Source organism: Curcuma longa, chromosome 14, assembly GCF_044706935.1.
Source record: "Curcuma longa cultivar G26 ecotype Majalengka, Jawa Barat chromosome 14, ITB_CL_G26_1.1, whole genome shotgun sequence".
In the NCBI taxonomy this organism is placed as follows: Eukaryota; Viridiplantae; Streptophyta; class Magnoliopsida; order Zingiberales; family Zingiberaceae; genus Curcuma; species Curcuma longa.
In genome coordinates, this window is record NC_133874.1 from 9,475,932 (window position 1) to 9,501,431 (window position 25,500).

The following is a 25,500-nucleotide window of genomic DNA, read 5'->3' on the forward strand; positions in this document are numbered from 1 at the left end:
GTAACTTGAACTTTTCTTGGCAAGAGTTTGCAACTTCCAATTTCTCCTTTATAACTGCAAACCCTAAAAATAAAATCATCGTCGAACTCGTGTAATCAGAAGTTGAGATTTGTTAGGATTAGTCGACTAACGCATTAGGTGTCATCAACTGGTATGCTCGAACTGGGCATAATAGGTTTAGTAGTCTATTGACTTGATTGTTGTGCATGGATCGAGAATAAAAGGTTTAATAGTCGACTATGTCACTCGACTACCATGCATAGATTGAGATCAGTGTGCTTAGGTAGTCAACTGACTCACTCAACTGACCACACAATATGACCACAATAAATTCAATAGTCGATTGATGCAGTTGACCGTTCACAAATCAATTGACTACGAATAATTTTTGTATTAATTGAAGTAAAATTTAATATAATTTTAAAATTGAATATTGGTATGGTTATATATATTTTTGAGATAAATTAATTGAAACAATATACCACCAAAATGGTTCCTCTTATGGAAATTAATTTATTTTAAAATAAAAAAGGTTTGTACTTGCAACTTATGTGAGTATTTAACTAATAAAAAAGAAGGTCAATTAATATTTAACAGAATTACAAATACACTTGTGGTAATATATATGTGATGAATATTTAGTTTTACATATGTGCAATAAATTGACCTAAAGGAAGATTTATTATTTGATATGTTGTTATTGTTAGTGTTTGATTACTACACCAAGATATCACTCAATAGTTAATATTTTATCCAAAGATAAAATATTAATGGACTACCCGGTATCATGATATGGGTTTACCTTTATTTGAATTTATTATTAATCTTATCTTGATACTTATATGAGCATGTTTATTTGTTTGTTGTTCTTTTTTTCAGCCATCAATAATCTTACTAATATTATTGCCAACATCAATTCCTTAACAAGGTTCTAACTAAAGCAATTAACAAAACCCTTATTAACTTTGAACGGGTAAGAAGCTTAGTTTAAATCACTTACACATTTGGTAATGTCCAACTAAGACACAACCTTAAAGTTCACATAAAAGGAAACAAGACACAAGAAAGGTGTGTTGCTATTGTTTTGGGTATTCTAAAAGATCAAGGGGTTAACAATTTTATAATCCCATGACTAAGTTGATTTTTGAGTCAATGAAATCACTAAAAAAAAGGTCATTTGCGATGAATTTTATGATAAATTTTAAAAAATAATTCATCATATTTTTTTACGATAAATTCCGTGATGAAAATTTTTTCGTGGGTAATAGGCCATAGCCAAATTTTATGATAAAATAATGTAAATTCATCACAAATTTTGCGACAAACTTTTGTTTCATCGTCAAATTCGTTGTAAATTTGAGATGAAAATAAAATTCGTCGCAAAATTCACTCATATATAAATCTGCGATAAAAATTAGTTTTTGTCATAGATTTGCAACGAAAAATTAGTCTTCGTCGCAAATCTACGACGTTAATGGATTCGTCGTAGATTTGTGATAAAAATTAATTCATTGTAAATTTGTCACAAAACATGTATTTATCGCAGATTTGGGGAAGAATTCAATTTCATGGTAGATTTGTGACGAAAATGGATTCATCGCTAAATCTGCGACAAATACACATGTTTCGTCAATTTGTGATGAAAATTAATTTTTGTTGTACATTTGCAATACATAGTGAATTTTGATAAATTTGCAATGTAAATTTTTCATTGTAAAATTCATCGCAAAACACAAATATTTTTCCCAAAACCTAACCATTTTTTGCATTTTATCATGTTTACAAATATCCTATTTATAACATATGCAACAACAATCCAACACATCAAATTTGACAATCCAACACATCATATTCAACATTCCAAACAAGTCATATTCATACAAGTCAAAACAAATAAACTTTCCAAAGAAACATACAAGTCACATTCTATACAACACTATACATTCCAATCTAACAAGTCAAACTTAAATAATATCAAACAAGTCATCGTATCTAACATTCCAATCTAACAAGTCATCGTGCATATCCAAATGAAAATATCCCATACCAAACGGTCTCAAAACAACGACAAGATACAAAAAAATATCATTGTCATCTTCGTCCTCGACAAACACGTTCTTCTCATTCCATACTTTTTCTTCTTTTCTTGCATCAGAAAACAAACAAACAAAATGTATCATTTTGTACAAGAAAGAAAATCATATAAATTAACACAAAACTTAATATGTAAAGACTTACTTCTTTCGACATGGATTTTCAATTTCCACCACCTTCCTTGGCCTCATCAACCCTATTTGAAACAAATTAACAGTACACTAATCAAAAATATAAAAATGAAGGGTTCACAAACTCAATCAAATAACAAATAATAAATATTCAAAATACTAATTCTGAGATAAATAACATTTATACACAACATTATTATGAAGAATCATCATCGCCACCACCACCACCACCACCACCACCATCATCATCATCACGTCATCACCAGAACCAGGAGGAATCTGATTTAGATGTAAGATACAAGAAATTTTAGGGTTAAATGAGGTAAATATGTTGGGCTGCAATCAAAGTCCCACATTGAAAATACATGAAAAAGATCATAGGTTTATAAGATAGAAGATATCTCCATTGGAATGAGGCCTTTTGGGTAGAGTCTTAGAATAAAACCATGAGGGCTTAGGCCCAAAGTGAACAATATCATATCATTGTGGAGATATATATAAATTACATGGGTTTAATGAAGCCAATTAAATCAGTCCCTCAGAATCGATGATTCGCACACACACAAAACACACAATAATATGCAAAAAGAAGAGCAAAGAGGAATTTAATTTCTGAGAAGAAAACCTTACAACGAGACATCGTTCTACAGACCCTTACGACCCTTTAAATACACCATAAATGATAAGAGTAAACTCTATGAGATCCATAAAAATAGGAAAGGCTAACACTAGATCCATAAAAATAGGAAAGACTGAGTAAAAAAAATTATCAAGATAAAAATAACGACGTGGTGAACTCTTATGTCTGGATTATTTGCTCACATTACTCCCCCTAATCCTGACATGGTTGTAAATCACGGACGCCGAGTAGTTGTCGCATGCAGCTAACTTCACTCCTGGCAATGCTTTAGTTAATACATCGGCTCGCTGTTCTCCGGTATTAACGAACTCAACCACAATCTGTCCCTTCTCAACACATTCTCTGATAAAATGAAATTTTGTATCTATATGCTTGCTTCGACCATGGAATACCGGATTCTTCATAAGAGCTATGGCAGATTTGTTGTCAACAAATAAAGTTACCGGCTTTGGCTCTACACCGGTTAATTCGCTGGCAAGGCTCCTCAACCACAATGCATGGCAGGCCGCAGTTGTGGCTGCCATGAACTCTGCCTCACAAGATGAAAGCGCCACTGTCTTTTGCTTCTGTGAATTCCAGGATACCAGACTTTCATTAAAATAGAAAGTCATTCCACTTGTGCTTTTCCTCCCATCGAGATCGCCGGCTAAATCACTATCCGAGTAGCCGAATATACCAATTTCCTGGGGTCCCTTTATGTAAACAAGCCCAAAATAGATTGTACCTTTCAAATACCTGAGAATTTGTTTGACCACCTTGTGATGCATAATTGTAGGTCTCTCCATGTATCTGCTCGCCATTCCGACAGAATATGACAGGTCCGGCCGTGTGTGTAACAAATATCTCAGACAACCAATAATGCGCCTATACTCCGTGGCGTCAACTGGAGTCCCTTCCAAGTCCTTATGCAGCTGTGTCTTGGGTTCCATTGGATGCTTTGTGGCATTGCAGTCTGCCATCTTGAACTGAGATAGAATTTTCTTGGCATAACCTGATTGTCTAAGTAAAATTCGGCTCTTCTGTTGCTCCACTTCAATCCCTAAGTAGTAGGAGAGAAGACCCAAATCACTCATCTCAAATTCTGTCATCATTTGTTGTTTGAACTTGTTGATTTTTTCTGTGCTACTTCCTGTCACGATGAGATCGTCGACATACACTCCAACAAGTATACTTGCTTCTCCTTTACCTCTTGTATATACTGCATGTTCTTGAGTACATTTTTTGAAGCCAAGCTCTTCTAGACTCCTGTTCAGTCGCATGTTCCAAGCTCGTGGAGCTTGCCGCAGTCCATAGAGGGCCTTGGACAACCTGTACACCTTATGTTTCTGATTTTGTACCTCAAACCCTTCTGGTTGAGTGACATATATTTCTTCTTCTAACTCTCCGTTAAGAAATGCTGACTTCACATCTAGATGGTGTACCTCCCAGCTTTGATTTGCCGCAAGCGCAAGAATGACTCGAACAGTGTCAAGTCTACCGACAGGTGCAAACACCTCTTCAAAGTCGATGCCTTATCTTTGTACATAGCCTTTAGCCACTAATCTTGCTTTATGCTTAATGACTTTCCCCGCTGAATCTTTCTTCAATTTGAACACCCACTTTAGACCGATAGGTTTGCGGCCTAATGGGAGTTCAGTTAGGGTCCAGGTCTTGTTCATCTTAATAGATTTCAGTTCTTCCTCCATTGCTTCGTACCAGCAAGCCTCGGTTGCAGCCTCTTGGTAACATGTCGGCTCTTCAGACATCACCATCATCACCTCTTCATCAATACCAACCACTTCCTCAGTGTTGGCGTAGATATCGGCAATGGACCTAAAACGGACTGGCCCTTCATAAGACTCGGGTGTATTTGTTTCCGAAGATGAGGTAGCTGCATGGGCGTTCGATGATGGTGTAGATGGACTTGACACTCTTGTCATGGGCATCACGGCTACTGGTGGTGGTGTGACATCTTCCACCCCTGCCTCAGCATCTGTTGCAACAATCGCCTCGTCGGAATAGGATGCATCCAACATAATAAACTCCGGCAAGTTTTCTTCATTGTTAGCACCTGCATTCCATGTCCATTCATAATTTTCTTGAAATATGACATCTCTACTTACTTGTAGCTTGCCACGCCTTGGATCAAATAGACGATGAGCTTTGCAGCCTTCCTCGACACCCAAATATACCATGGGTGAGCTTCTGTCGTCAAGTTTCTTAAGGTGAGGGGTTGTATTTTTCACATATGCAACACAACCGAACACTCTTAAGTGGGCGAGATGTGGCTTTCTCCCCATCCAAGCTTCAAATGGGGTACGCTCTCCTAGCGCCTTAGTTGGGAGACGGTTTAGCAGATAGACAGCATGCCTAACCGCCTCTCCCCAGAATCTTGCCGGCATATGTGTACCCTTGAGGAGAGATCTTGCCATGGCCATAACGGTGCGATTACGGCGCTCCACAACACCATTCTGTTGGGGTGTGTAGGGAGTCGTGAGGTGCCGCTCGATTCCTTCATTTTCACAAAACCGAGTGAACTCCGTGGATAGAAACTCGCCGCCCCGGTCTGTTCGGAGTGTTCTGATCTTGTATTCAGTCTTGTTCTCCGTCAAGACTTTGAACTTCTTGAATGCTTGGAATGCATCATTCTTTGCTGCCAATACAAACACCCACATCCACCTTGTGAAATCATCAACAATCAAAAGAAAATACTTGTTACCGGCGAGTGTACATGGTGAGATTGGCCCGCAAATATCAGCATGGAGAAGTTCTAACGGCTTCTCTGCTCTAAAATTTGCTTGGTATGGGAATGACAACCTTGCATGCTTGGCCATCACACACACCTCGCAAAACTTGTTTGGCTGGGGCAATAGTGGCACACCAACTGCCAATTTCTTCTCCCCCAAAAGCTTCAAGTCATGGAAATTGACATGTCCGAGCCTTGCATGCCATAACCAGGTTGGGTCTTCTAGGCTTGCTAGGAGACAGACTTGCTTGAATGTCTTCAAGGTTATCTTGTACAAGCGATTTTGTGTTCGCTTTACCAGCATCAAGAGCTTCCCGCTCCTATCAATCACCTTCATGGTATCTCCTTCCATGTGCACCTCGTTCCCAGTTTCTGTCAATTGACCAAGACTTATGATATTACTACAAAGTTTCGGAATGTAGTATACCTCGTGGAGAGCCTTTTGATCGCCGTTCTTGCATTCGAACACAACCGTCCCCTTGCCCATGATCTCAATGGTTGATCCATCGCCAAACCTCACCCTCCCGGTGATGGTTTCATCTAGTTCTTGAAACTTCTCGCGATGGCCAGTCATGTGGTTGCTGGCACCGTTGTCAAGGTACCAGACGTCTTTATCTTCTCCTTTCTTAACGTTGCGATACATCTCCGGTAGAAACCTTTCTTCACTGAGCAGAATGGTATCCTGCCGCTCACGCCTAGTGTGAGACTCCTCGTGGGACACGGTCATCATCAGTGCTGGCTCTTCATCGGTGGCGCAAGTGAGGTGAGCCTCATCATCACGACGCTTGTTGTAGCATTCGGACGCATAATGCCCCATTTTCTCACAATTGAAACACTTTATATGTCTCTTGTCACGAGTGCCACTGTTGTTGCCGCTAGTGCCTCCTGCACTGTCTTGGCGCTGCGTACCACGGCCACGACCGCGCCCTCGCCCATCGCCCACGCCCACGCCATTTGCCACGACTAGGGCTGTTGGACCCACGCCCCTTGCCTCCTGACGAAGTGTCCACGTTGCTCCCCTTCTGTCGCATTTGCCATGCGGCATGAGTAAGTAGGAGCTCACCTTCAGTGCCGTTGGTGTTGCCGCGTAATCGTAGTGTTCGTTCCTCGTACGCCTTCAGTCGCCCTATAGTCTCCTCAAATGGCATAGTCTCAAGGTCGTGGAACTGCTCAATACCGGCAACAATAGGGAAGAATTTATCAGGGACAGAATCGAGCAACTTCTTTACCAAAGAGGAATCTTCAAGCGTGGCACCAAGAGTGGAGAATTTGCTGCTCATGGCGCTGAGTTTGCCAGCAAACTCATCAATCGTCTCGGTCTCCTTCATCCGGAGGGCGTCAAACTCGCTCTTCAACGTTTGTACGCGTGCCTTCTTCACCCGATCACTACCAAGATACCTCGTCTTGAGGCTATCCCAGACTTCCTTCGCCGTCTTCTTTTTTGCGATCTGGAGAAGGATGTCTTCGGGGACACACTGCAAGATGTATGCACGCGCCTTTTTGTCCTTCTTTGCATCTACCTGGGCTCCTTCTGCTGGCTCCACCGCCTCCCAGACTCCCTGGGCATCTAGAATCGCCTCTGTCTTTATTGCCCACACAGTGTAATTGTGAGGGTTTAGCATCGGATAGGGAAATGACACTCCGCCGTTCTCCTTCGCAGCAACTTGTGGGATGCCCGACATTTTTGTGGAATCATGGATTCTTGGGTGTTTTATACTACCAAGGCTCTGATACCAATTGTTGGCTCAGAATCGATGAATAGCACACTCGACAATACACACACTAATACAAAGAAAATAGAAAGCAAAAAGGAAGCAATGACTTCACGAAAAATTCTTGCAGTGAATGATTTTCTACATACTTTTGCGTTGTATTTATACACCAAAAGTGATAAGAGTTAACACTACGAGATCCATAGAAATAGGAAAGATCCATAAAAATAGGAAAGACTGAGTAAAAAAATTATCAAAAAAGATAAATAAATAAATAAACCAACGACGTGGTGACTCATGTCTGGATTATTTTCTTGGTTAGGATTTTGTTTCGGTATTGAAGGACCTGTTCGGGGTTGATTGATTGATTTGGATTGTATTTCAGTGATTGATGAGATTTAATTAGGTTAGTTGGATTCAGATGTAACAAGTGGTATGGATCTAATTAGATGTGGTTAGGCTAGTTTAACTTCGATTGAGGCAAAGTGTGGAATGGGTTAATTGGATTAAGATAGGTTAAGTGGGGTTGATAATGATTTAATGTATCATAATTATTGTTGATGGAATTAAATTGTTATATTAAATATATAATTGTAGTTAGTGAGTATTGTTTATTTTAAATTGCAGGACCTTGATTTGTTGATCCTACTATATATGGATTTATATTTGGGGATTCTTATTCGATGTGCGTCATACCAGGTGGGTACCCTTGTACTTGGTCAATACAGGTCTTATTCATAAGTGCATGACTTATTATCTATTGTTAATTATCTTGTTGTTATCCTTATTACAGTCGCTGCTTGATACATAACTGTTGACCTTAGATATGATCTATTTGATATCAATACAGTCTCATTTCATTATTGTTGATCTATGATGGCTTGTTCTGATTGATGTTGAGAATACCATGGTAGACGTAGTCATTATTAGTTGAGCTGTACATCATAATATCTACATGCTAGTAGTAGGTGTTGTTGATTATTGTTGTTGTTGTTGACTCTCACTAGACCATTGTTGATAGTGGTACAGGAGTGAGAGCATTATAGCACTGTGTGGGCGTAACCAGGACTAGCTAGATAGCTCTCTTAGGATACTGACCCTCCCCTTCACGTGTAGTTGGTCTGTTGTTAGAGTGGATGCTTCCTGTTGTGTGCCCAGTTTATTGTGTGGGTGTTTGGGGATGTTGAGTGCAGACAGTGACCAGACAACTAGATAGCTCCCCTGAGATATTTTCCCTGCTCCCCACTCACGTGTAGTGGTCTGTTGTTGGGGTGTATGCAGTTGTCTTATCGTGCGCCCCAGTTCATTGTGTGAGTGTCTGGGGGTGTTAAGTGTAGACAGTGACCATGCATGTTGCCTGTGATGTGTGTTGCATATATGCATGCATTTGCGGGTAGTTTATTTTACTGCATTTGTTGGTAGTTTATTTACAGTATCTTTGTGTGTGGTTGTTGCACTTTTTTGATATATGATTGTTGCATTGTGTGACATTACATGCATTGGTTAAATTTGCATGATACCTATTACTGGTTATGTAGCATTATTGGTCATCTTCACTAAGTATCATTGTGGAAGACTGTATATCTTTGATATCCATGTTTATATATATGTTGTGTGCTTCTATCTAGTATCCACTGAGTATTTTATACTCACCACCCAGACCCTGAGATTTCCTTTCTTTCTCTCCCTAGGTAGCAGATAGGGATGTTGTCTTGAAGCTTGGACTTCTGCTAGACTGCCCCTATCTCACAGCAGGAGAAGTTATTTTGTTGTTTTACTTCGTATGATTTTTGGATTGTATTTGGATCTGTGATCGTTATTCATGGACTTGTGGAGTTTTTGTGCGTATCTGTGATTTGGAATTACGTTCATGTTTGTGTGGACTTGGATCATGTTATAATTCTGCTGCGAAAATTTCCATTATCGTTGCTTGTGGGTTTGTCATTTGTTTTGTTGTGATGCATATTGATATGCTTTGGGATTTTCGTTGGTACGTAGTTGATATGTTGTTGGTGATCATACCTTGTTGGTATGCATATGTGGATTGATTTGTTGTTGTGGTTGTTATAATAGATGCATGTGGCCGTGTTAGCCTTTATTCTTATAGTTTAGTATTTTTATATACTTTGTGGTATGTGGATTGTGGCAGTGTGGGCCTTATGTTAAATGTATTCAAGAAAGTTGAATTGTTACAGGGGAGATGCTGCCAAAATTTTTTGGACAGCCGTCTCTCAGGACGTGACAATTTTATTGGTATCAGAGTATGTTAAGTTAAGTCCTAAGTTGCAAAGTCCATATTATTTCGTTTGGATTTTTCATCATATTTTGGTTTATTCGATCCAGATTGTGAGATGGGACAGACAGCGACATGTTCTCTCCAAGCAATTGTAAGTAAAATATCTTGTATATTTTATTCATTTTCTAGAAATTTACCTTCATGTGAAGTGTTGATTACCAATCAGGAGATCAAGGGATATCCGTTAGATTTTGACGGTCATACCTTTACGGTGGATCTTCAGGTGTTGGATATGGTGGAGTTTAATATTATTCTGGGTATGGATTGGTTATAGCCATTTATCATGCTACAGTGGATTGTCGAACTAGAGTGGTTACCTTCCGACCTCCAGATCAACCCGCTTGGGAATTCATTGATACTCGGAATGATAGAGTATCTCTCATTTTTGCTATACAAGCTCAGAAAATGTTAGACGGTGGGGTGCCGAAGTTATTTACTATTTTTGAAGCAAACAGAGGAAGATAGTGCTTCTCGTCTATCCGATGTTCCTATCGTCCGCGATTATCAGGATGTGTTTCCAGACGAGGTTCCTGGTTTGCCACCTCCTAGGCAAGTACAATTTACTATGGAGGTGATTCTAGGCTCGACACCGGTGTCTAAGGCCCCGTATCGTATGACACCGAAGGAGTTGGAGGAACTTAAGATACAATTGCAAGAGTTATTGGACCGGAGATTCATTCGTCCTAGTGTATCATCATGGGGAGCCCTAGTCCTATTTATGAGGAAGAAGGACGGATTTATGAGGTTGTGCATTGATTACCATTAATTAAATGTGCTTACGATTAAGAACAAATACCCTTTGCCGCGTATTGATGATTTATTTGATCGGCTGAAGGACTCCTGCGTATACTCTAAGATTGACTTGAGATCTGATTATCATCAGCTTACAGTACGAGACGAGGATGTACAGAAGATAGCATTCCGTACTTGATACGGTCATTATGAGTTTTTGGTGACACCGTTCAGTCTCACCAATGCTCCGACCGTATTTATGGATCTGATGAATCAGATATTCTTGGAGTATTTGGATCGGTTCGTTATTGTCTTTATTGATGATATTTTGATATATTCTCGTTCTGAGGAGGAGCATGAGCAGCATCTTCGCATTATATTAGAGACATTACGTCATGAGCAACTGTATGCAAAATTCAGCAAATGTGATTTATGGTTATCTTCTGTGGGATTTCTAGGACATGCTGTATCTAGCAGAGGTATTTCTGTTGATCATTAGAAGATAGAGACTATTACTAGTTGGGAGCAGCTAAAGACAATTTAGGAGGTTCATAGTTTTCTTGATTTGACTGGATGTTATTGGAGATTTGTAGAGAGTTTCCCTCGTATTGCTACACCGCTGACTTGTCTGACCAAAAAGGGGACGAAGTTCATTTGGTCAGAGGCTTGTGAAACTAGCTTCCAAGAGCTTAAGCAGCGGTTAGTGAGCTAGTGCCTCAATATTGGTGATTCCTTTTGGTGAAGATGGATTCACACTTTATACCGGTGCGTCATTCTAAGGATTGGGCGTGGTGTTGAGCTTCTCGTTAGCTGAAAGACCATGAGAACAACTACCATGTTCATGATTTAGAGTTTGCAGCTATTATCTTCACTTTGAAGATTTGGCGACATTATTTGTACGGAGTTACTTTCGAGATCTTCATCAATCATAAGAGTTTGAAGTATCTGTTCACTTAGAAGGAGCTTAACCTCAGACAGAGACGTTGGATGAAATATCTGAAGGACTATGATTGTATTATTAACTATCACCCAGGGAAAGCTAACGTGGTAGCTGATGCACTAAGCCAGAAATCTCGTGAGATTCTGGCTAGTCAATGGATGACAGTTACTGATTTGATTCGATAGTTTTCTGAATTGGGATTGGTGGAGCTTGGCCAAACTCAGCGAGGAGTGTTGATTTGTATGATGGCGCAGTCACCTATAGTAGAGAAAATCAAGTCGACACAGGCTAGCGATCAGCATATTCAGTTTATCTGTAGTAGGGTGGACTCCAGACAGCAGTTGGGGTTGTTGATGCGAAACTGTAAAGCAAACTTGCAGAGGTTATACTCTTTGACTCGGGTTGAACCACGGGATATACAATATATCAAATCGAAGATAATTCAAAGATAGAAGTTTGTTTAGAGTATAACACATAAAAGCCCAGTTTTAAAGCCCATAAAAGTCATTTTGTGGCAAGTGGTGGCACCCTGATAATTTAGAAAAGCGTCAATGAATTTGGAATACTTTGGAGGCTTTGGAGGTTACAAAAGAACCCATGGAGCTCTTGTTTGAATAATTTGGGATTTGGAGGTTCTCCCCTTCCCCAAGGAGGTGTTTCCAAGTGATAGAAAACCCTAGGAGAGCCATTGGAGTTTCTATCCATCATTGAGCTTGGAGTTCTTTCGAAAATAACGATCGGCGCACGACTAAACTTTCTCTCCTCTTGTCTCTTTGATTTGAGTTGTAGAAAGTTTTCTTCTTTATCTTTTGGTTGTGACTCCATCTCCATGGAGTAATACTTTAAATTCTAAGATGAGGGAGTAACCCAATGTATTGTTAATGCTATTTTTCATATCTATTTATCTTTCTTCATCGCATGATTTATTGATCCATGATCCGACTTTATTGTGCATACATGATTATGATACTAACCGTGCATTTTCATATCCCACGGGATACTAGGAAGGATCGAAAGGTAAACTCAACTCTCTAAGCCATAAAAATAGAGACGTGAGGGTTGTTTATGAAAGTAATTAAAAACCCCCCCACAAAGGCACCATTGGCTATCACAGAGCTTAATGGGTTTATCCCGATTCGGCATCACGATATAGGAGATATCACCTACAGAATTGTGGGGCATCGTAATAGGAGCCTCCCTAAGAGAGCGATCGTTTTAGTAAGACTACCTTGAAAGTAGACGCCACATTTGGGTAGATACACTGGTATAATTCTAAAAGTCTATACCAATCATCTCAAGATAGGTCACCTTCATGCGTATCAATATTGAGGTAAGAGAATGAATAATATTTAGAACGTTAACAATCATCATGGCGAAATCGAAATCCTAAAATTCTCTCCAAAATTGATTTCCTCCTAAAACCTCTCCTACTTTCTTAATATGTTTTCTTTCTCTCATGATTCTTGTAATTTCGATTGTTCTAGCTTCGTAATTCTGATTGATACTCGATTTACAGTACATATGGGATCTATATTTTATTACTTGATGGCAATCGTGCACTTGTAGATTTATCACATCATGCCATGTACCACCGCTAGATGATTAGAGAGCTAGGTCTGAATACTGAGTCTATATGCTTGAGGATCCATATCCAAGCACTAACTACCCGTGTTTGGGACGCATTGTGCTCGGAGAATCTATATTCGAACACTAGGGTCATATGTTAACAAAACTAATACCTGAGCACTGATCACTTATGCTTAAGAAACGTGGTGCTTAGAGCATTGATACTTGAATATTGAATACTGAAGCCGGGTGTTTAGAAAGCTAATATCTAATCATTAACCACCTATGCCTGAGAAATATGGTGCTTAGATGTCGAGCTCGATGTTTGAACCTTGAGCCTAGTGTTCGAATGTTACTGGTTAGTTGGAGAGGTCGAGTCTGGTGCTTGGGCATCAAGCATGGTGCTCGAGTGTCGAGCTTGGCTAGTTGAATGTCGAGCCTAGTGCTCTGGCATCGAGCCTGGCCAGTTGGATGTCGAGCCTGGTGCTTGGGCATCAAGGTTGGTGCTCAAGCATCAAGCCTAGTCAGTTAGATATCAAGCTTGGTGCTCGGGCATAGAGTCTGATGCTTGGCATCAAGCTTGGTGCTCGAGCATCGAGGCTAGTGCTCGGTAGTCGAGCTTGATGCTCGAACATCGAGCCTAATCGGTTTGATGTCGAGCCTAGCCTGTTGGATGTGGAGCACGGTATTCGGGCATTGGGTTTGATACTCGGGCATTGCGTCAAGCTTAGCCGGCCAGATACCTAGCCTAGTCGATTGAGGAACAAGACTGACCCATCAGGAAATTACTCGGGTACCATCAAAGGTGAAAGTGTGTTGATCTCTAAAATAGATAATTGCAACAATCTCAAGTTTGAGAACCACGTGCAATCCACACTCATCTATTAGTCACCAATACACTCATATATACTTGTTTAAGCATCACTATGCTTGTAGGAGCGCGATCTACCACCATCCCATAGAAGTAGATGTAACATATACTAATCTATTTGCAATCGCCAACGTCCAATCTTGTTCAATCTACAATAACTATTGATAAATAATTTTAGTTTAGATAATCAAACAAACTCAATGAGTTTGACTATCTCGAAAGCACCCTCTCATCCACTTATAACCGCAAAGCATCTCAAATGAGACAAACTACTTTAATGTGGACAACTCAATTCATTTTCATCTGACACAAACTTTCTCTATGGAGGACCCTTGAGCTAGCCAACCTTCCCCATCACAGGCCTGAGCTAGGCTAAGAATCCAGCAGATATTTTTAGATTTATCATGTACCATGATAGGGAAGTTGGTTGGCATGTAGCATCCTTCTTGTCCTTTGATTCCTCTCTATTTCCAAGGTACAAGTGTAGGCACCTATGCTAACTACTTGATTCTCTCTCTCCGACAAGGCATAAGACAATTTACTTTCGGTGCAAAATAGTCATCAAAAATATATAAATAAAATATTATATTTCATCTTCGTCAATTATCATTCGATATTATTTTTATTATTATATATATTTTTAAAATGATATGGATAAATAAGATGCCTAACTCACATTACATCAGGTAACGATATGATACGAAAATATTGGATATGATTCTTGGTCGAATAAAGTTAAAACTTATAAGAGCATCCGCAACGCGCTGTTAATCAGGCGTTAATAGCAGATGTAGAGTAGCGAAGGAAGGACGTGGAAGAGTGAGGGAGGAGTGAGAGAGGAGTGAGGTATTGAACGCGTTCAGAGTTCTGAACGCGTTAATAGGTGGACCCGTACTTTTTATTTTTATTTTTTTAATGTTAACGCGTTCGTAGAGGCTGCATAGTGTAAGTGGTGGACCACGTAGTCGACCATCATATGGTGATCGACCACTGGTCGACCACCACTCAACACGTATTCAGTGGACCCAATCGAACATTGGTTAAAGGTGTTATAACGCCACAACGTTACGGATGCTCTAATAAAGCAGCCACGTCAGCAGCAGTGATGCTCCCCGTCCCAAGCGGAAAAAAGAGGACAAAAGTTGCCAAATTGGCGTCGTCGGCAGGCCAATGGAATCAGATTCCTGGCATCGCCAAAATCGTAATAATGCCACCGTTTCCGAATTCCCGTACGCGTCCTCTCATTCTCTTCTCGACTTCTCCATGGCGTCGTCCGAGCAGGACCCAGCGCCGGCGCACGAGCTCGTCTCCTACCCGCCCTTCTTTCTCCGATGCAATGCGACCGCGGCCGGCGCCCCTCCGCCGCCGCCGCCGCCGAGGGCGATCTCCCCCGTCGACGTCGTGGCGATCGACCTGCAACGCCTCGACGCGGCCGCGCTGGGGGAGGCGTGCCGCGAGTGGGGGTTGTTCCGGCTGGTCAACCACGGGATCCCGGAGGTGTTGAAGGCGGAGATCGAGGCGGAGGCGCGCCGTCTCCTAGCGCTCCCCTTCGACGCCAAGGCCGCGCGGTTCGCCTGCCCCGGCATCGACTACTTCTGGGGCACGCCGGCGGGGAACCTCCGCCTCAAGGAGCTCAACTGGGTGGAGGGCCTCCATATCCCCCTCGCCCATCTACGCTCCGACAGCTCCGCCGTTGATTTCGACGGATTTGAGACTTTCCGGTGCGCAACGCTGCCTCTTAATTGCACTATTAGTTTTAAAAAGATAATGGTTAATTTTTTTCCTTAAGTTGCTTTTTTTTTCAAGGCATATAAATTTCTAGACTGTTTAAAGGCATATCTAAGTAACTAAAGATGCACTCAACTTTAGAATTTACCAAAAGGTATATATATTGATTCGGTTTGAGATCAGGGGATAGGTTACTCCTTAATGTATCCGTGGTCGAGCTCTTTCTATAGGTCAGATGCACGTCAGATCGATTCTTTTCAGATCGACTTATGTTGAGTCGATTTTTATCGAGTCGATAATTATTAGGTCAACAACTATCGACAAAGTAATACAAGGTCAAGAACTTGAAAAAGAGTTAGAAGGGAGGTTAAGACATGCCTCGGCAAGATCCCTTCGACGCTTAAATTAAATTCTGAATGGGAGTTAGAGTGAAAAATAATAGAGAAGTGAAAAACATCAATTTCTAATATCCTGCTATCTTATATAACGAGTGAAAAAGGTAATTTAGATTCTTTCTTTTCTCTTCACCAAAAAATGCAACTTTTTTATAGTCGGCGCTATTGTAACTGCCCTATTACATTCGAGCTTGATCTTAGATACGACTGATTTGAACTTAACCTAGATGTGACTTGAGCTGACTCAAGTCGAGCTCGACCATGAGTCGACTGACTTGATTCGAATTTGGCCATGAGTTGATTGACTCGATCGGAGTTCAACCATGAATTGACTGACTTGACCTAAGTGCTTTGATAAAGCCCTGGGCATGATTGAGTGAAGTCGAACTCAGAAGAGCTAGTCCGACCAAACTTGAGTTCGTCGTAAGTGAGGTTGACTTCATTCGAACTCCATCTTAAGTCAGACTGAACAAGATCCACGTTAATCGAATTGTGGATCTGCAACATGACCCCTATGGCCTCCGCCACATCTTAGATGTTTCAAAATGTCTTAAGCAAAATTGATTGATGGCTAATAGTTGATTGAGATCTTGTTGAATCAAACTACTAATTATCGTATATTTTAAACCAAAACTGATTATTAGGGGTGCAAACGAATCAAATCAAGCTAAATAATATGAAATTTTGATATTTGAGTTCCAGTTCAAAAAATATATGTGATATTCGAAACTCGAAAATATAAATAATTTTGTCTCAAGTTCGATTCGAAATAAAATTTGAACCCGAGATTGGTTCTAATTGTTTGAACTTTGATATGGAGTAGAATTGAATTATAATTCAAAATGACTTAAATTTCAGTTCAGTTCAAATTATTCGAACCTTAATTTATACATATTAAATTAAAATTATGTAAAAATAGTTAGAATTTAATTTGAATTCGATTTACGAGCAATTTGTGAACAATTGAATAAATATTATGAATTAAATTTGGCTAAAAAAATATCGAATATATTCGAGTTTGTTAATTTCTATATTACGACCTATGAACTCGTAAATTGTTATGAAGAGTTCAGAATTGCAATACACTACTGTAGATATTATATTTGTTATTCTATTTTTGAGGCGTTTTTGTGCAGAATTTATAAAGTGAAGTCCATCACTATCAATCAACTATTTCATTATTATTAGTCTCCTTAGATTTCTTTCGTATAAGATATTTGATTGTTTTCAACCTACAGGGACTATTCATCTGTCGAGAAGACTTTTCCTCTAGATCTTTCTCATCTATTAGGTATTCATTTGACCTTAACCTATTATGAATTCTCTATTGGATCTCCCCTCTAGATCTTTCGCATTTACTACCATCATGCCAAATCTTTGACCTACTTAGACCCATTTGAAGGAGTACAACGATATCCCCCGAGAAGTTTAGGATTGTTTGAGAATTTTGAACAAAAGTTATTAATAATCAACACACAACTAAATATTATTTCAATCGACTACTTATTTAAAATAAATTAATTAATTTAATAACTCATTAAATAATTAATACCTATTTAATTAAATAATTTAATTGATAGTCTACGACTTAATTGAATGTATTGATTAATTACATTTTTAGTATTAGGAAATCAGGTTAATTCTATAAATTTAATTAATTATTAATTATTGAAAGGGCTAATTTATTAATTTTAATAGCTTAATTGAAACTATAAATTAATTCCCGAATACTAGACTTTGAAGTTGAGCACCATTTGGGTTTGGACCCACTCCCTGAGCACCAAATTCGAAGGTTGAGCACTTATACAACTTCGAGCCCGATTCTCAAACATCTCTCTATTCCGACTTCGATTCTTGAGCATCTTCTGATTTCGAGTCCGAGCGTTAAACATGTTAAGTTTTTCAGACTTAACTTCTCCTTGGGCCCACATATTGAGCCCAACTCCTTCATTTCTAGGCCCGACCCAACCGACCACCTCTAATAATAACAAATTATTACAGGAGTATCACTAACAAATGTTAACAACTTTTTAAATTATATTTATCTTATCAATTTATTTAGATTAAGGAAGGAGACCACGGTAACTAAAAATTAATTTGGATTATACCATGAATAAGAATAAGAGAGACGTATAAAATTGTGTAAACTATAGGGGTATTAAATTAATGAGTCATGTTATGAAACTTTGAAAAAAAGTAATAGAAAAAAAATAAGGAAGGAGACTACAGTGACTGAAAATCAATTTAGGTTTATGCTTGGAAGGTCAACTATAGAAGTTATACATCTTCTTAGGCAACTAATTGAAAAATATTGGAAGCAAAAGCAAGATCTACATATGATATTCATTGACTTAGAAAAAACTTATGATAGAGTCTTAAAAGAAATTATATAGAGAATTTTAGAAAAAAGGTGTTAGCATAGTATATATTGAACTAATTAAGGATATGTATAAGGATGTAACAATCAGAGTGAAGACTTCAAACAGATTAACTGAAGTATTTCTAATAAAGATAGAATTACATGAAGGATCAACTTTAAGTCTTATCTTTTTACATTAATCATGGACGAACTCACTTGACACATTCAAGATACATTACCGTGGTGTATATTGTTTGCAGATAATATTATTTTGGTAGATGATACACTTAAAAAAATAAATATTAAATTAGAATTTTGGCGAAAAACACTAGAAGTGAAAGGTTTTGGCTTAGTAGAGTAAAGATAAAATATATGAAATTTAAGTTTAGCAATATTAGACATCATGAGACAATTGTTAAGATAAGAGATGATGAGTTATTTAGAACTGAGAGCTTTAAGTATTTAGTATCATTTTTACAAGATGATGAAGGGATTGAGAAAAATGTCTTATATAAAATACAAGTAAGATGGTTGAAATAGATAATGACATTGAGTGTTTTATGTGATCATAAAGTACTTGTAAAACTTAAAGAGAAGTTCTACAAAATGATGATTAAACCTACTATATTATATAATGCTAAATGTTGGCCTATAACTCAAGCACATGAGCAGAAGATAAGTGTTGTAGAGAAAAAGATATTAAGATGGATATGTGGATATAAGAGGATGGATAGAGTAAAAAAATGAGAGCATTAGAAAGAAAGTTGAAGTTGCATCTATTGAAGAAAAACTCGAGAGACACGTTTAAGATAGTACAAATATATACTTAGATGATTAATAAATGCTCCAATTAGACAATGTAAAATTATGATAAATACACACATCAAATGAAGAAGAGGAAGATTAAAAAAGACTTGATTAGTAATAAAATAAGATATTTATTTAAATATAAATGATGATATAGTAGGAGATAGAACTCAATGATGTAGAAGGATTCATATAACTGACCCTACGTAGTGGGATAATACTTAGTTGTTGTTGTATTTATCATTGCAATTAACTAATAACGTGCCATATCAAAACCTAGTGTAACAACAATGGAAAAAAAATTAATATATAGAAATTCACTTATCTCTTAAGACCCTTTAGTGGATCACCTAAACCTACTTATGCACTGTCCTTTTATTTTTGAAAATTAATTATGCAACCTGTTCTAGGTAGAAATCTCACCATGATGATGTGGCTGTAAGATCTACTTTAGACCAATGAGTGATGATGTTGAAGTCTTCTCACTTTCTTCTCATGACGTGGAGTAGTTAATCTTACGGAGAATAACACACATCAAAGGACTCATTGGGAGTTACTCTATAAGGTTCCTCCTATTGGTGCAATTAGCCTCCAGGGTTTTGATGTTTGACAATATACCTTTATTTGATCAGTTTGACTAAGGATTGATACAAACCGGATCAAATGTTTAGATTTGAGTGAAGTCTAGTTAGTCAGGTTGACCGAATGACTAGCAGAGAAGTCTAGTCAGGTCAAAAGTTGACCAGATGACTAGTAAGGGAAAATCCTAACTGGAGATTAGGCAAGAAAAAATCTTATCTGGAGTTTAGGTAAGGAAAAGTCTAGACAGATCTATAGGACTGGATGTCTGACAGGGGTGATAAATCTACTGAGTGACTTGGAAGTCCAAGTGGATCAAGGTAATCGGAGGCTTGGCCAAGGAAATCCTAAGGGGGTGACCTTAGGTGGTGAGGTAAGTTTAGTAGGTCAGATCTATAGGATGTGACTTAGGTAAGCCTAGTAGGTCAGATAGATTGATAGGATTAGGTTAGGTTGTTTGTTTGTATGTATATACTTGTCTTGTAAGAACTTAGAGCTAGAAGCAAGACTGATGAAGCAGACAGACGTAAACCAGACGAAGTATAAGGTGAACCAAACTTGACTCAAGTCGAACCAGATCCAAGTAGGATCAGTAGATCAATCCCAAGGATTGGTAGACCAACTAGGGTTTAACTGACTAGGTTTGGGTCCGGACTTGGATCGATGACGTGATACCTGATTTGGTAGACTACTCCCAAGGATCGATAAACCAATAAACTTGATATGTCCCAAACAAAGGGAATGCCGATAGACACCTTTGTTCCTAACAGAGGAAAAAATTAAAGTACTTGAAAATTTCTAAAGGCACTCCAAGAATATAAGTATTAAATTTATTGTTTATTAGTAAATTGATAATATGAAACCCAAGAGATGCATCTCATAAAGAGAATCCCACGACATCTCTTTAAAGGGTTCCATTATAATCATCATGTCCCTTCGCGCATTATGATAACTGTTGTGCCCCTTTGCGTGTCAAGAGGTTAGACTACTCGGTAGGTCGACAGGTTGGGAGGTGGAACTTCTCGGTAGATTGCTCGGTAGGTCGAGAGGTCGGACTATTCAGTGGTCGTTAAGTCAGGAGGTCGGATTGTTTGATAAGTCGATAGGTCAGGAGGTCAGGCTCCTCGGCAGGTCTATAGGCCAGGAGGTTGGACTGCTCGGCAAGTCGGCAAGTCAAAGTGCTCAGCAAATCAGATTGGCTAGGTCGGTCAGATCAACTCGGCCGATTGACTCGGTTAATTGAAGATTGTTGACATGTCATATGAAATCTATACTAATCAAGTCCTGGATCATACGACATGCCCCCTATGTTGACCGGGTTACGGGACTCCTACATAGACTCTCTATTAACCGAGTCAAGAGCATGCCACTTGGACCCTTACTTACCTCCACATCACAACCTATTGATTTGCTTGTTGCTAGCCATGCATATCATTCTCATGACAATTTTAATTTAAATTGCCAAATTCCTTTATATATGTCTTTTTCTTTTTTAAATATCCTTGCAAAATTCACCTTAATTCCCTATGCTATTCCTTTGTATTGTTTCTTCTACTTAACCACATAGTGTTTGATTTCGTTACTAATATTGCTTTTCATGTCTCATAGCTAAATATTTCAATTTCTTCCCTTTATTTGTTGAAGTAAACACTGATTGTTGTATAATTTATATTTCCATTTGAGTAGGAATTTGGTGGATGAATATGGTCGGCACATGGCTCGCATTGCACGAACAATATTTGATGCTATAGCGGTCAATCTAAACCTCGATAGCAAGATGTTGTCTTCCTATTTGTTAGAACATGATGGCACATTCCGAATATATCGCTATCCCAAATGCGCCAATGCAGATGATTACTTGGCCATGGAAGCCCACACTGATAGCTCTATCTTGTCCATCGTCAACCAAGACGGAGTCGGCGGGCTCCAAATCCGGCGAAATGATGGTTGGTTCGACATTGAACCTATCTCCAACACACTCATCATTAATCTAGGGGATATAATGCAAGCGATTAGTAATGACGAGTACATGAGTGTAGAGCACAGAGTTAGTGTAAACGAAAGCAAAGCGAGAGTGTCACTTTGTTACTTTGGCTTTCCGACCGATAGTTGTTCAATCAGTAGCTCAGGGTATAGGAAGTTTACCTATAAGGAGTTCAAAATGCAAATGCAAGAAGACATCAAGGCCTTCGGCTCAAAGGTAGGGCTAAAGCGATTCAAGATTGATGCCCAAGATGCATGAGACAATTTAGTTTACACATGGTTCATTAATTACAACAAAAAGATGTTGGAGGATTCAAGAAAGAATTTGATTTCTCCATCTCAATCTTGCATGAGAATGCTCTAATATAAAGAGAGAGAGCGAGTTCAACAAATAACTCTCAATGATGCAATACTTGTGTTTTTGTTGCAAAGAACTTATATGTTGAAGAGATGCAAACTTGTTTCATGATAAAAGTGGAATTACACCTCTATTTATAGAGAGTTAAATATTAAGCATTATTTTCAAGAAATTCATGACTTTCACCTCTTATTATATATTCCAGACAAACTAGATATCAAAGAGTCATTATCTTCTTCCAAAAGCTTTGGATAGTGTTTCACAATACTTTTCTTAAAATTTAATTATCTATGTGTTAGCTTCAATTGTTAATATGCTCTCATATGCTCTTTGTTTTGTTACACAACAAGCAACTATTGTGATGATTCAATTGAGTACTATTTCATTCTCTAACATCACTCGCTAAATCACTGTGTATAGTATAATCTACTAACTGAAACTTATCCAATAACTATTAAAAAAAATATCATACTCATAGTACTCAAAAATATTTTTGTATTTTGTAAATGTAACCATGAACTCCATGAGTTTCTTTATAATTTCAAAATTATTTGTTGTAGGTTCTAATTTAATGCTAGAGGAGGATGAATAGTATTTTATAAATTTTACAGAGTGATAGATTAATTGTAAACTAACAAATAACAAAGTACACAGCGGGATTAAAATACTAATTTAATCAAACACTGTCAATTAAACAAAATATACAATGTAACGAACTTAACACGTAAGATTGTAATATCCAAAACCAAACTTAGCATGCAATATTCGACTATTTACTTAGCAAGTAAATACTTAGCACATCAAACATGCAAATCTAACAAAATATTGATCAGACAACATCTAATGGAATGTTAAGCAAAGCATGTAAGAATTTGAACCAATAGTAAGCACAGATGTACATGCACGATAAAATAATATATGATTCATATTTCGATTAACTCCTTTCCATAAAGCCTCTGAAGATGAAGAAACCTAAAAAGAATCTACAAAGGTTAAGCACAAAATAATACAAGACATGACAACTAGAAAAATTAAAGTACTAGCCTTTGTTGTTGATTAGAACAATGTTGTATTGGGATCGTAGCACATCAGCACGGAGCACAAGGAAGCTTCTTTGAGAAAGATAGAGAGTAGGATGCATGAGTTGCATTTCAAACAGTAGCCTTGAGCCTCCTTTTATAGAGCTCTTGTCGATGTTGACATGACACTATTCCAGTCGACTGGAACCTCTTCAGTCACCCAAAAGATGCTGATGTGGCTGTAACTTTTATCTAATATATAATGTCGTCCACGGTCTCCGTTCGACTGGAAGCCCTTCAGTCGCCTGAAACTTGGTCAAATTTGATCTTGATTGGCTCTTTCAGATCTTTAGATCTCGTTATCTCTGATTGTCTATAAGTTGTCTCCTGTCGCTCGGACTCCAAGGTCGCCCTGCTTCTCACTCCGATAGTCTAAAACCTCCTAACTCCATCATTTGAAGTTTATCCCTAGCCAGTCGCCTAGACTCCCTTCTGGTGATCTAGAACAATTGAAAAATATTTCCCTATAATTGTTGCATGTAATGAATATGATGAACGTTACTCGTACATACCTTACCTTGATGTTCAGCTCCCATATGATTGATCTAGACTTAGTTGCCAAGACTTAAAACTCCTAGTTGACTTGCTATCAAGACTTCAACTCCCAGCTGACTTCCCTTAGACTTGATTTCACCTAGTTCCGAACTAGGATTTCCTTACCTGGTTCCCAAGCAGGTCTTCCACCGCCTAGCCTAGCTAGAACTTCCACTACTTGGTTCTCAACCACAATTTCAATTGCCTAGTCCCATTAGAACTTAGCCATTGTCTAGTTCTTAACCAGGACTTCATCTCTTGTCAAGTAACCTACACTTGCATACTTGATAATATTTATCAGTACAATACAAGACTAACTTTAAACTTAGCCATATATCAAAACTTAGGTTTGATGTGGTGCTCCAAGCACCAATAATCTCTTCCTTTTTTATCGTACGAAAACATAATTTAAAGTTAGTTAAACAAACAATACTTATAAAAAAAATGAAAATGCATATGTATGATAAATGATCAAAAATAATGCAGTCATACATATATACATAAAATTAATTTCAAAATTCTCTCCCTTAAAAATTAAAACTCTCCCCTAAATATGACATATTTAAGCTTTCAGAAATTTTAATTTCAGAAAATTTCTTAAATTTGACTTTCAACTCTTATTTTCTCTTTTCCTTTTTCATACATCAAAACTAGAAAAGAAAATAATTTTAAAACACTATTTAATCTACTTGCTAAAATAGATATTTAATCAAAAACTAAATAGCATGTAAAAAAAATTGAAGTTTAAAAGGAAACTTTGCTTAAAAACAAGTAAGTTTAAGCAAGCTAGTAAGTATGCATATAAACTTCAAAAAATTGAGTTGAATAAATGAACTTGAGTAAATAACATAGACTTGAGTTAGAAATGAACTTTAAAAAACTTAATAAGTCAAGTTAAAACAAGTCAAGTCAATAGTTAAACATAAAATCAACTACCAGTCAAATACATGTTGAACATTAAAGCTTAAGCAAGTAAGAAGTTAGGTAACTAAGTAAGATATGCACATAGACTAAGTAAAACATGCAATAGATATAAAGAAGCTTAAACATACTCCAAGTCAACATAAAAGTCATACAAGTCAAACTAAGATAAATAACAAATCAAACAAGTCAAACTGAGTCATTACAAGTCCAAAATAGAATCAAAACAAAGGTCTAGTCAAGTATGCATGATTAATCCAAGTCTTCTTCTAAGTATACTAAACTTAGCTTCTATTAGAGATTTAGTAAAGGTGTTAGCTATGTTAGACTTGGATTCAATATATTTGAGTTCAATGTTTCCATTTGTTGTATGATCTCTAACAAAGTGGTGCTTAACTTCTATATGTTTAGTCCTAGAATGATGTGTAAGATTCTTGGTTAGGTTAATATAACTAATGTTGTCAATTAAAACTTGTACTTTTTTATAATTAAGTTCATAATCTTTTAGTGTATGCATCATCCATAATAATTGAGCTACACGCCTGTCCATTGCAACATAGTCAGCTTCGGTAGTAGATAAAGCCACACAGTGTTGTTTCCTACTACAACTAATCAAAGATTGACCTACGAATTGATAGTTATGATAACCGTTATTTTATCACATTATTTAGGCTCATAAATTCATGATTTTAATCCTCTAGTTAGGTTAAATTAGCATTTATATTATATTACACGAGTTGGATTTATTTTTGGGCTTTAATGCAAATTATCTCATATTTATGATATTTTATCTAAATATTTGAATGTGGTCTTTGTAGGCAATCAAGGCGCTATAGACTCAAGTTAGATCGATTCAAATTGAGCTCAAAGCTAGGGCTAAAGGAAGAGAACCAATTTGGCATAATCTGGACCGTTCATGTAAAATTAAGAAGATTTGAGTCATCCATCAAAGATCTAGTCCATCAGATGGTTGTTGTGTTGTCGTCTAAAATGAGCACATCAACTTAATTAATACTGAATCACCTAACTAAAGTAGTATAGGGTAACTCG

At 37.8% G+C, this 25,500-nt stretch overlaps 1 protein-coding gene across 1 annotated transcript; it reads left to right on the top strand.

Annotated features, from left to right (window-relative positions):
* Positions 1 to 14,889: 14,889 nt before the first annotated feature.
* On the top strand, positions 14,890 to 22,009 carry LOC141845558 (gibberellin 2-beta-dioxygenase 8-like). Its single transcript, XM_074733619.1, has 2 exons — positions 14,890 to 15,428; positions 21,262 to 22,009. Exons 1-2 carry the CDS (start codon positions 14,971 to 14,973, stop codon positions 21,815 to 21,817), a joined length of 1,014 nt encoding a protein of 337 aa, XP_074589720.1. The 5' UTR covers positions 14,890 to 14,970; the 3' UTR covers positions 21,818 to 22,009.
* Positions 22,010 to 25,500: the final 3,491 nt, after the last annotated feature.